The 12,312-nt window shown below is 44.9% G+C and overlaps 1 protein-coding gene across 1 annotated transcript in view; it reads left to right on the forward strand.

Annotated features, from left to right (window-relative positions):
* Positions 1-12,312, forward strand: part of LOC126184598 (E3 ubiquitin-protein ligase HERC2) — an 812,863-nt gene that overhangs the window by 125,117 nt on the left and 675,434 nt on the right. Inside the window, exons 14-15 of the mRNA XM_049927039.1 lie at positions 11,433-11,540; positions 11,653-11,862. Of these exons, the coding sequence (XP_049782996.1) occupies positions 11,433-11,540; positions 11,653-11,862 (318 nt within the window). The remainder of the gene's footprint in view (positions 1-11,432; positions 11,541-11,652; positions 11,863-12,312) is intronic.

Below are 12,312 nucleotides of genomic sequence, written 5' to 3' on the forward strand. Positions count from 1 at the left end.
TCATCTTTTTGGGTGTACTTTTTTTTTTTCCAGCAGTGTATTTATGATATATCAAGTTGTGTGTTCACCTCTTTTTGAACATACACTGGAATTTGAAATGGTTGATAGTAATAACATATTAGGTTAATAATGGAATCAAAAAGTATCATTGTTTTTCCATAATTAGCTGAAAATAAAATTATATTGAGTACATCAAATGGGAAGTTGTTCAGCACATACAAAAATATTGAAGTCTCAGAATATCATCTGATATGTATTATATTCAGTTGAACCTAAATAGGAGGAGTAAAGGGGAGCAGAGGATGGTGGGCGAAGGAAACATCACACAATCATGCATTCAGGTAATGTGATACAAGTTGAAGCTGAATGACTTTAAGCTGTTTACAGGGCAGTGAAAATAGTAAGGCAAGAAAAGACCTTAAAACTGGACCCAGTCAGGTTGCAGCAGCAGGAGGCAAGTTGTGAAAGTGACTGTTACGATCTCTCTTCTGATTTTCAAAAGCCATGGGAAGATGGCATGTCCCAACTTGTAAACAGATACAGCCTATATAACGTGTGAAGAAGTCTCTACAGTAAACAGTTAGTGGCCATTAAGTCTGGAAATGTTGTTCAGAAAACTAATCAGTCAATCCTTACTGGCTCATGGGATATGATAACCATTACCTTCTGCACATCATTCTAAAATTGGTGTAATTACACAAGCAACATCTTTGGATTTTCATTAGTATTGAAAGATGTAAGACTGATTAAAAATACAACAGTTGTTGCCAGTATGACTGGAGACTGCTAAATTGTCTCTCCATTTTACTGCCAACTGTGCATTGCTGTATCATACATAATTGTGTGACAGGATATCCTCTTTAAGGAACAGTTAGTTTATTCACTGTCATTGTTAACTTTGCATTTTGTACTGTAAGAAGGCTAGGTGAAAGAAGCATTTGTGGAAAATTTCTGTTTTATTTTTGTCTTCCTTTCTTACTGCATATTGACAACTGCTGTTGTTACTGTATAGTTGGAAGAATCAACAGGAAAACTGAATATCAAACAATGGAAAATCCATGATGGAATATGACAGTATTATGAAAAAGATTAAATTACTACACTCTATCTAGTGGAGATTTTGAGTCGCAGACAGGCACAGCAAAAAGACCTCTAAACAAGTAAGCTTTTGGCAAAACACACACACACACACACACACACACACACACACACACACACACACACACACAATGACCACTGTCTCTGGCTGTGGAGACCAGACTGTGAGCAACAGCACATGATGGAGGAAGCAATCTGGGTGGTGGGGGTACAGAGGAGGCTGGGATGGGCAGGGGGAGGGATAGCAGGATGGGGGTGGGGGATGGTAAAGTGCTGCTTGTGGAAGCATTTGGGGATGAGGTGGGGAGAGAGTAGGGCTAGCTAGGTGCAGTCGGGAAGTTAGACAGAGGGTGGATGGGGGGGGGGGTGAGTGGTGGGGCGGGGGGGGGGGTAGGGGGGGGGGCAAAAGGAGAGAAGTAAAAAGACTCTGGATGTGTAGGTGGAAGAAAGAGGCTGTGAAGTGCTACAATGGGAACAGGGAAGCAGATAGGTGGGTGAAGTACAGTGACTAAAAAAAGGTGAGGCCAAGAGGGCTGTCGGCATTGTGCACCTACAAACCCTGCCACAGTGAACCCATTCCAGAAATCCAGCAGGATCTCCAGTCTCTCCTCAAATCCTTAGGTGCATCGCAAACCTCTCTCTCTCTCTCTCTCTCTCTCTCTCTCTCTCTCTCTCTCTCTCTCTCTCTCTCTCTGTTCATCCATACCACTCCCTGCACCCCTACCTTCTACATGCTTCATAAAGTCCATAAACCTAACCACCCACAATACCCTATGGTGGCCAGTTACTATGCCCTGTTCTCATAGACCAACACCTTCAGCCTATTACCCACAACCTACCCTGCTATAGAAAAGATACCAACCATTTCCTCCACAGACTCTCCACAGTTCCTGTTCCTTTACTACACAGTGCCTTGCCCATTGCTTCTGATGCCACCTCCCTTTACACTAACATCCCTAATGCCCATGGCCTTGCCGGTATTGAAAACTACCTTTCCCAAGGACTGACGAATTCCAAACCTACAACCTCAGTCCTGGTCACCGTGACCAACTACATCCTCACCCACAATTACTTCTCCTTTGATGGCATCGCCTACAACCAAATGTGGGTTGCCCCCTGCGGGTCCGGGGGTTATAATACACCTGAGGTATTCCTGCCTGTTGTAAGAGGCGACTAAAAGGAGTCTCAAATCTTTCGGCCTTTATGTGATGGTTCCCTGTCAGGTTTGACCTCCATTCTTCAAAATTTTCCTGAAGAGTGAGCCAATTGGGGAAGGGCTCCTTATGTGGTGCATTGCGTGCATCGTGCTTTGAGATCTTTAGTCCACTTTCTTGTCATCACATTTCAGTCCCACTCATTCTCCATTTCTTGGGCGAGGACACCTTCTTGGGAGCATTTTCGACCATGCACTATCACTTTCTGCATCAACGATGACCGTGGACTTCTTTGCACCTGACATCCAGCACGGTAGCCAGTCCATTGTGGTGGGGACGCCATGTACCCTGTTACTTGTACCCCCCTGACCACACAGGGATCGCTCTGCTGATGCCTGCGCCTTTAACCTCCCATGTATGCCAAGGGGTAGATGCCCATCCCCCTCTGGCATCGGGACTACCGGCAAGGGCCATCCTGCCAGGTGACCTTTGCTGTGGCTGGGTGGCGCCGATGGGGAGGGCCCCTGGTTGGAGTGTGTGGCATCAGGGCGGATAACACGTCATGAAGTGTAGTCCATCATCTCTTGCTGGTGGTGCAACACCAGCAGTCTCTAAGCGTTCACGAGCTCAATTCAATGCACAGAAGTATGACACAAAATCGTTCCCCTCCCTGGCCATGCCATGGGAGGAACGCCAGGCTAAGGATGGCAGTGGATCTTATTCGCCCCGGTACCTTGTATGTTTGAGAGTTGATGGGGAATCTTTCATGACAATGAAGCCTCAGTTTTTTGTTGAGCATTTAGAGAACAAGTTTGGGGAGGTGGAGGGCTTGTCCAAAATGAGATATGGGTCAGTCTTGATCAAAACAGCATTCTCAGCCCCCACGGTCATCCTGCAGACATCTATTTAAGGATCTAGGGATCCTCACAGTATATATATTCACTTATGAAATTTGTTGTTAATAATCCAGTCCAGTTCAAAAGTAATAGCAGTGTGCATAGCTATAACACCAGGAGAAAGGATGATCTTCACTATGCAGGGTTAAATCTGACTTTGGCACAGAAAGGGGTAAATTATGCTGCCACAAAAGTCTTTGGTCACCTACCAAACAGCATCAAAAGCCTGACAGATAGCCAACTAACATTTAAAAATAAATTAAAAGAATTTCTAGATCACAACTCCATCTACTCATTGGCTGAATTTTTAGATATAAATTAATGGAAAAAAAACTTAGTGTCATGCAATATTTTGTGTAATGTAATATCTTGTACAGACATCTTTTATTAACCTGACACATTCCACATCATTACGAAGTGTCGTATTCACGATCTGTGTAACAAGTATTAATCTAATCTAATCTAATCACGGGTGTTACTTGCTTGTGACAAGCTGGAGGATGTTTCTGTAACCATCACACCCCATTAGAGCTTAAATGTGGTCCAGGGTATCATATTTCACAGGGACCTTCTTTTGTAGTCTTACAATTTAGTCTTACCAATTTAGAGTGGCGAGGTGTACATTTCATCCGGCGTGTCCACCAGGATCCGAGGGATAATCAGGTTGCCACTGGTGCCCTCATCTTGGCCTTCGAGGATGATACATCGTCCGAGAAGGTCAAGGTGATGGTCTGCCGCTGTGATGTAAAGACCTATATCCCTCCCCCGATGCGGTGCTTTAAGTACTGGAAGTTCGGCCATATGTCTTCCCACCGTACTTCCTGGGTCACGTGTCGAGATTGCAGATGCCCATCATATCCCAATACTCCATGTGCCCCACCTCCCATCTGTGTCAACTGCGGAGAGCACCATTCACCTTGCTCGCCAGACTGCAGGATTCTCCAGAAAGAAAGGAAAATCATGGAGTACAAGACCCTGGACTAACTGACCTACACTGAGGCTAAGAGAAGATTTGAACACCTGCATCCTGTGTGTATGACATCATCTTACGCCGCTGCTACAACAGTTCTGGCACCATCAGCTCTGCCATCCCCAGTCACCTCTCAGAGCCGGAAGACTACACCTGCCACCTTGATGGTGGGGGGCATTTCCCTCTGTGCTGCTCCTGCACCTGCACCACCTGCTTCGGGAGCAACAACTTACCCCCCCCCCCCCCCCCCCCCAACCATCGGGGACGTCCGTCCCCGCTTCTAAGCTGGAGAAGTACAAGTCTTCTTCAGCTTCGCTCGCTAGGAAGGGGTCCCTTGTGTCATTCCCTTCCCAGGTTTCTGTTAGTGGGAAAGATGACACCTGCCAGTGGCTGAAGAGCGCAAAAGCAGCTGATTGGAGGACCTAGATCTCGCCAGACCCTCAGACACAATGGATATAGACTGCTCAGGCAGTAAGTTGGTGGCAGCAGGTGACCCTAAGGTGTAAACTGCCTCATTGAATGTTCCATGGCTTCCCAGCCTCATGATGTCATCCTCCAGTGGAATTGCGGATGTTTTTTTCCACCGCCTGGCTGAGCTATGGCAACTGTTAAGCTGTCTGCATTGCCCTCCAGGAAACCTGGTTCCCAGCAATGCGGACCCCTGCCCTCTGTGACTATAAGGGATATTACAGGAACCATAGCGACTATAATTGAGTGTCAGGTGGAGTTTGCGTTTATGTCCTAAACTCAGTCTAGTGAACCTGTGCCCCTTCAAACCCCTCTTGATGCTGTGGCTGTCAGAATAAAGATGATGCAGGAAATAACTGTCTGCAATGTATATCTTCCTCCAGATGGTACAGTACCCCTGATGGTATTAACTGCACTGATTGATCAACTCCCTAAACCTTTCCTACTTTTGGGAGATTTAACGTCCGTATCCCCTTGTGGGGTGGCACTGTGCTTACTCGCCGAGGCAGAGATGTTGAAACTTTACTGTCTTAGTTTGACCTCTGCCTTTTAAATACTGGAGCAGCCACACATTTCAGTGTGGCTCAAGGTAGTCACTCGGCCATTGATTTATCAATTTGCAGCCCAGGACTTCTCCCATCTATCCACTGGAGAGCACATGACGACCTGTGTGGTAATGACCACTTCCCCATCTTCCTGTCACTGCCCCAATGTCAGACCCATGGATGCCTACCCAGATGGGCTTTAAACAAGGTGGACTGGGAAACTTTCACCTCTGCTGTCACCACTGAATCTCCCCCACTCAGTAACATCGATATCATGGTTGAGCAGGTGACTACAGCGATTCTTTCTGCAGCAGAAAACATGATCCCTCACTCTTTAGGGTGCCTGAGGTGTCAGGCAGACCCTTGGTGGTCGCCGGAAGTCACTGAAGCAATTAAGGAATGTTGGATCAAACATGTTTTCGGGTACCAGACCCCAACAGGTGTTTCCGGTGTTACCATAAATGGCATGTTATCTACCAATGCAAATGTGATTGCCGATCACTTTGCTGAGCACTTTGCTCAAACCTCTGCATTGGAGAATTACCCCCAGCGTATCACACTCTCGAATGGCAGCTGGAAGGGAAAGCCCTCTCGTTCACTACACGCCACAGTGGATCCTATGACGCCCCATTTACAGAGTGGGAACTCCTCAGTGCCCTTGCATATTGCCCCAACACAGCTCCTGGTCCTGATTGGATCCACAGCCAGATAATTAAACATCTCTCATCTGACTACAAGTGACATCTAGTCATCTTCAACCGGATCTGGTGCGATGGCATCTTTCCATCGCAATGGTGGGAGAGCTCCATCATTCTGGTGCTCAAACCTGGTAAAAACACGCTTGATGTAGATAACTATCGGCCCATTAGCCTCACCAACATTCTTTGTAACCTGCTGGAATGTATGGTATGTCAGTGGTTGGGTCTCAACCCAACCACTGGAGTCACGTGGCCTACTGGCTCCATGTCAGGGTGGCTTCCGCCAGGGTCGCTCTACCACTGATAATCTTGTGTCCCTCAAGTCTGCCATCTGAACAGCCTTTTCCAGACGGCAACATCTGGATCCCGTCTTTTTTGACTTATGTAAAGCATACGACATGACCTGGTGACGTCATATCCTTGCCACATTGTATGAGTGGGGCCTCCGGGACCTGCTCCCGATTTTTGTCCAAAATTTCCTGTCGCTTCGTACTTTCCATGTCCAAGCTGGTGCCTCCCATACTTCCATCCATATCCAGCAGAATGTAGTCCTGCAGGGCTCTGTATTGGGTGTCTCTCTATTTTTAGTGGCCATTAATAGTCTAGCAGCAGCTGTTGGGCCCTCCGTCTCACCTTCTCAGTATGCAGACAACTTCTGTATTTTTGCTGCTCCAGTACTGGTGTTGCTGAGCATTGCCTACAGGGAGCCATCCACAACGCGCTGTCATGGGCCCTAGCCCATGGCTTCCAGTTTTCAGCCATGTCTCATCATGTGTCATGCACTTCTGTTGGCATCGTACCATTCATCTGGACTCAGAACTTTACCTTCATGATGATATACTCACTGTAGTGAAGACATATCGACTCTTAGGATTGGTTTTCAACTCTTGATTGACTTGGCTTCCTCATCTTTGTCAGCTAGTGCTAGCAGCATCTCAATGCCCTGCGCTGCTAGAGCAACACCCATTGGGGAGCAGATCACTCTACCCTGCTGCGGCTCTACAGAGCCCTTGTCCAATCCCGAACTGACTGTGGGAGTGTGGTTTGTGGTTCGGCAGAGCCCTCAGCATTGCATTTACTCGACCCTGTGCACCACTGCGTGGTTTGACTAGCGACAGGAGCTTTTAGGACGAGTCCAGTGACCAGCATACTGGTGGAGGCTGGTGTCCCTCCATTGCAGATCAGACTTGCACAATTGCTTGCCAGTTATGTTGCACACATTTGTAGTTCTCCTGAGCATTCAAATTACCGTCTGCCTTTCCCACTCGCAACAGTCCATCTCCCGCATCGGCGTCCCAGGTCAGGGCTAACAATTGCGGTTTGCGTGCGGTCCCTTCTCTCTGAACTGGAGTCCTTCCCTTTACCAACTCTACTTGAGGTCCGTTCACGTACGCCTCCATGGTTTACGCCTCTGCCGCAACTTCGTCTGGACCTTTCACGTGGCCCTAAGGCCTCCGTTAACTCTGCGACTCTCCGCTGTCACTTCCTCTCGATTCTTGACGTGTTCCGGGACTCTGAAGTGGTTTACACTGACTGTTTGATGGCTGGTGGTCACATTGGCTTTGCCTATGTTCATGGCAGCCATATTGAACAGCATTCCTTACCCGATGGCTGCAGTGTATTCACTGCAGAACTGGTGGCCATTTCTTGTGCACTACAGTATCTCTGTTCATGCCCGGAGAAGTCTTTTCTTTTATGTACTGACTCCTTGAGCAGTCTGAAAACTATTAACGAATGCTACCCTCCTCATCCTTTGGTAGCATCCATCCAAGAGTCCGTCTATGCCCTGGCATGGCCCAGTCGTTCAGTGGTGTTCGTCTGGACCCCTGGTCATGTCGGAATGTCAGGAAATGAACTTTCTGACAGGCTAGCCAAACAGGTTACCCGGAAACCACTTCTGGAGATGGGCATCCCCACAACTGACCTGCGTTCGTTATTACTCCGCAAGGTTTTTCGACTTTGGGAGACGGAATGGCAAAATCTCAGTACACACAACAAACTGCGAGCGATTAAGGGGACCACGAACGTGTGGAAGTCCTCAATGAGGGCCTCTCGCAGGGACTCCGTGGTTCTCTGCCGGCTCCGCATTGGCAATGCCTGGGCGATCCACGGCTACCTCCTGCACCATGAAGACTCACCGCAGTGTCAGTGGGAGCGTGGTTGATAGTGGCCCATATTATTCTGTTCTTTCCTTCTTTGACTGCCCTGTGACTTCATCTCTGGTTGCCAGACTCGTTATCATTGATTTTAGCAGACAATGCCTCATCGGCTGATTTGGTTTTACGTTTCATCCGTGAGGGTGGGTTTTATCATTCAATCTGAGTTTTAGCACATGTCCTTTGTCCCTCTGCTTCCTCCACACTAGTATTTTTAGGGTGGAGGTTTTAATGTGTTGCAGGGTGGCTGGCTTTTCTTTTTTACTTCCGTGGTTGGCCAGCCACTGTAATCTGCTTCCTTGTTTTACTCTCTTCTAACTGTTTCTTGCATCTCTCTGTTGTTTTCTTGTCTTCTTTTGTTCCTTTTAGTGTTTGTTGCCTTCTCTTTGTTCTTGTGGTCTTTCCTTTCTTTCCGTTTTGTGTTATATTGTCTCGTCTGTTTTATTCTCACAATTGTGGCATTGTTTTATTAGGAACAAGGGACCAATTACCTCGTAGTTTGGTCCCTTCCCCCTCTTTTAAACCAACAACCGAATGTTGGTTATGACAATGGGGACCATCATGGTACTATCCAATGCCAACCAATTCATGGGCCATATAGAGGAATCCTTCATAACTACCCAGAATCCCAAACCTGTCACCTGGTTCAGATTTGTTGATGAAATCTTCATAACGTGGATTGAGAGTGCAGACAGCTTATCTGCTTTCCTCCAGAACATCAACACCTTCTCCCCTATTTATTTCACCTTGTCCCCAATCCAACAAGCCACTTTCCTCAGTGATGACCTTCACCTCAAAAATGGCTACATCAGTACCTCCATCCATAACAAACTTACCAACCACCAACAATACCTGCACTTCAACAGCTGCCACCCATTCCAAACCAAGAAGTCCTTTCCACACAGCCTAGCCACCCATGACCATCACATCTGTAGTGATGAGCTATCCCTGTCAAAATTTACCAGGGGTCTCTCTCACTGAGGCCTTGACAGACTGCAATTACCCTCCCAACCATGTACAGATTCAGTCTCCCGTGCCTTACCTATCCAGTCACACACTATCTTTGAAAGTTCCACTGTCTGGTTACAGAGGAGAATTCCCACTGTGACTCAGTACAACCCATGACTGAAGCAACTGAATCACATTCTCCACCACAGTTCTGACTACCTCTCATTGTGCCCTGAATTGAGGGATGTTCTACCTACTACGTTTTCCACCCCTGCCACCCTCCCAACTTACACAATATTTTCATCCATCCCTAATCAGCCACTGTTCCCAACCCCTTGTCTGATGGCTTTCATTCCTATAATAGACCTAGATGCAAGACCGTCCCATATGTGCCACCTGAATCCTTCATACCAACACCAGGTTTTCGAAATTGTGCAGGTGGGAATTCTCCCTGCAATATATACTACGTTCCTGTAACTAACCTGGTCCCATCCTTCATTAGTACTGTCCCTCATCCACCTATCCTTTTCTCTATTCCCACTTCGGTACTACACAAGTTTTATAGATGTGTTTCACAAACCATTCTTGAAGATTACACTTTTGCAGGGCAAAGGTGATGTAAAAAAGTAATCAGCACTCCGAATTTAAGTTACACTTCCTTTTTATTGCTTTTGTTGCAATATCGCGTAACACACAAAACATCACTTCACAATACAAAACATACTTGAAAACATCTTCCTCACATTGTATAAGCTAACTACAATATACATCTTTCCAACATGACGTCCAAGACTTGGCTTTCTCATGGTCCGACCCTCTAACAAATTGCTTGCGCGCCCAAAAATCAAGAGTTACAAGTACATCAAAGATCATAGTGACAAAAGAAAGAATACACATAAGAATAATATCATTGCAATATAAACATATCGATGTATCAAAGTACCTCTACATTAATGAAATCAAATCTGAATGTTGTCTCAGAAACATGTTAACTACTTTACAGAAACACAGTAGAATATTGCTGGTATCGAGAGGTTCAGGTGAGCTGCCGTAATGGTTACGTAATTCAAGTGCCATTACAACACCCACAGTCTTTTTACGTCTCGCCTTTGTTCAAACCATGACATCAAGTGGAAGAAAGTGAAGCAGTATGTATGACTGTGTGATGCAGCACAGAAAAATGCACATATTACTTCATATAACATCTCGGCACAAAAGTTACTGGCTACATGTTGTGTACTGTGATATTATTTGAACATTTCACTTACCAGGATGCATGTACATAAATGACAACACCTTACAGCATCATAGACCACTAACAACAACAGGCCTGTATTTTGACAGCATGGCAATAATGTGATTGAAGTGTGTTTATTTCATGCCCATCAACTTCAGATTTCAGAAAACTGCTTTCACATTCTTGATGAGAAAGCTTCACAGAATGAGAGCAGTGGGCAACAGTATGCTTGCCCACCAACTGGAAAAGTGACTAAATGCACAAGACAAAATTGGGAATGTTTTGTGGTCATAGTAGTGTTTCAACCACAAAATGTTCCCCCTGAGTTGTTGCAGCCATAAGTACTAAATATGAACATAAATCAATGAGATAATGCACCTCATATTATGAGGTTGAAAAATAGACCACAAATCTACAAGAGATTAAGGCAGGAATGGAAATTAAACACCAACCTTCCATCCTGCCTTTCATACACTAATTCTCTCTCTCTCTTTCTAACTGAAATATGTAATACCTAAAGTTGTGATGTAGGATAGAAGTTGGAGGACCACTACAGAGATTATAGGAGAGGAGATGGTAATAAGTAGGACTGTATGACCTCAAGGAGGGTTTGTTGAGAGAGCAGGCATAAACAGACATGCGGACAGGAGACAGCAGTGCTATTAGGTCTTTTATCTCTCCATTTTTTTTCTTCTATCTTTCTCCTCCTCATCCTCCTCTTACTCGTACTCCTACCACCACCACCACCACCACCACCACCACCACTACCTCTACTCATCCCCCCCCCCCTCCCCCCGTAACCTCACACCTGACTACTCACAGTTGAGGACCCCACAAACCAATCATCATCATCTCCTTGATTGTCCTGTCCTTTTCACTGCATCTGATTTTTGGGTGTCATCTGTAAGCTTTCATACAGACTTCTGCTATCCTCTTACGCCAGCATTTGCAGTTTCCCAGTTCTAAACCATTTAAGTTTTACTAAAGTTAGTTCTGTTGTAGCATCAGAAATATTGAATATGGTACTGTGTTTCTTGAAGACCAACATATCTTTGAATATTAAAGACATCTCCTTTTTGTGTAGGTGTTCATCACCCAGCACTTCATTTGTATGGTGGGTTTATTCTCATAATAATTGTGTATAGCGTGAATGAAGTTTTTTCGCATTCTTTGATGCCTGCATGTGTAACCACTTTAGATTCTGTTTTTGAAATGAAATCTAAATAAACTGCTGGCTGTTATAAATACGTCCATTATTTCAGGTCATTATGTTGTTGATGTTGCATGTGGCAGTGGAGATGCACAAACACTTGCTGTTACGGACAATGGCCTGGTGTTTTCCTGGGGTGATGGTGATTATGGAAAATTGGGTCTGTACATACTAGATAAGATTGAATCAAATTGTAATTACAGGAGAATAATTTAAAAAGTGCTGTAAAAGTAGAAAACATCATTTTTACATTTTATATGATATTCATTTAGGGCGTGGTGGGAGTGATGGCTCAAAGCTTCCAAAGCTTGTTGACAAGCTTCAAGATGTTGATGTTGTTAAAGTTTGTTGTGGTGCACAGTGTAGTCTTGCACTTACCAGAAGTGGAGCAGTGTACTCTTGGGGAAAAGGTGACACTTATCGTCTGGGACATGCCTCAGAAGAACATATTCGCTTTCCAAAAATTGTGGAGGCACTGAAAGGTATGTTCAGCCAAGTGATCATGTACCTATGACAGTTACATTTTGTTTGTTGCTCTTTGTACATTGTATCAATGATTTCCTAATTGTGTTGTGTTTTCAGTTATTTATGTGATTCCAAATTTTAAATACTTCTTGAAATTTCAGCCAGATGGTATATTATATTATTGGTTCACATATTCTTAAATTCCTAACTTTATCATTTACTTTCTTTCTGCTAAAAGAATTGAAATGCTGCTAAATTCAAAAAAATTGCATTTGAAGGAAAATATCTTACCTGAGATCAAATAAAACTGTGTTAGACCAAATGGGTGGGAAGGTTGCAGGCGATACTAACATTTCATTTGTGGATTTTGTTACATAAAGGTTGCTGCTTATGGTCTATTGTTTGCTTCTGTCTTGTGTATAAATGAAAAGTGTTGATAATAGTATTGAGGCTCTCAATAGAACTTT

The sequence above is a fragment of the Schistocerca cancellata genome, chromosome 4 (genome assembly GCF_023864275.1).
Source record: "Schistocerca cancellata isolate TAMUIC-IGC-003103 chromosome 4, iqSchCanc2.1, whole genome shotgun sequence".
In the NCBI taxonomy this organism is placed as follows: domain Eukaryota; kingdom Metazoa; phylum Arthropoda; class Insecta; order Orthoptera; family Acrididae; genus Schistocerca; species Schistocerca cancellata.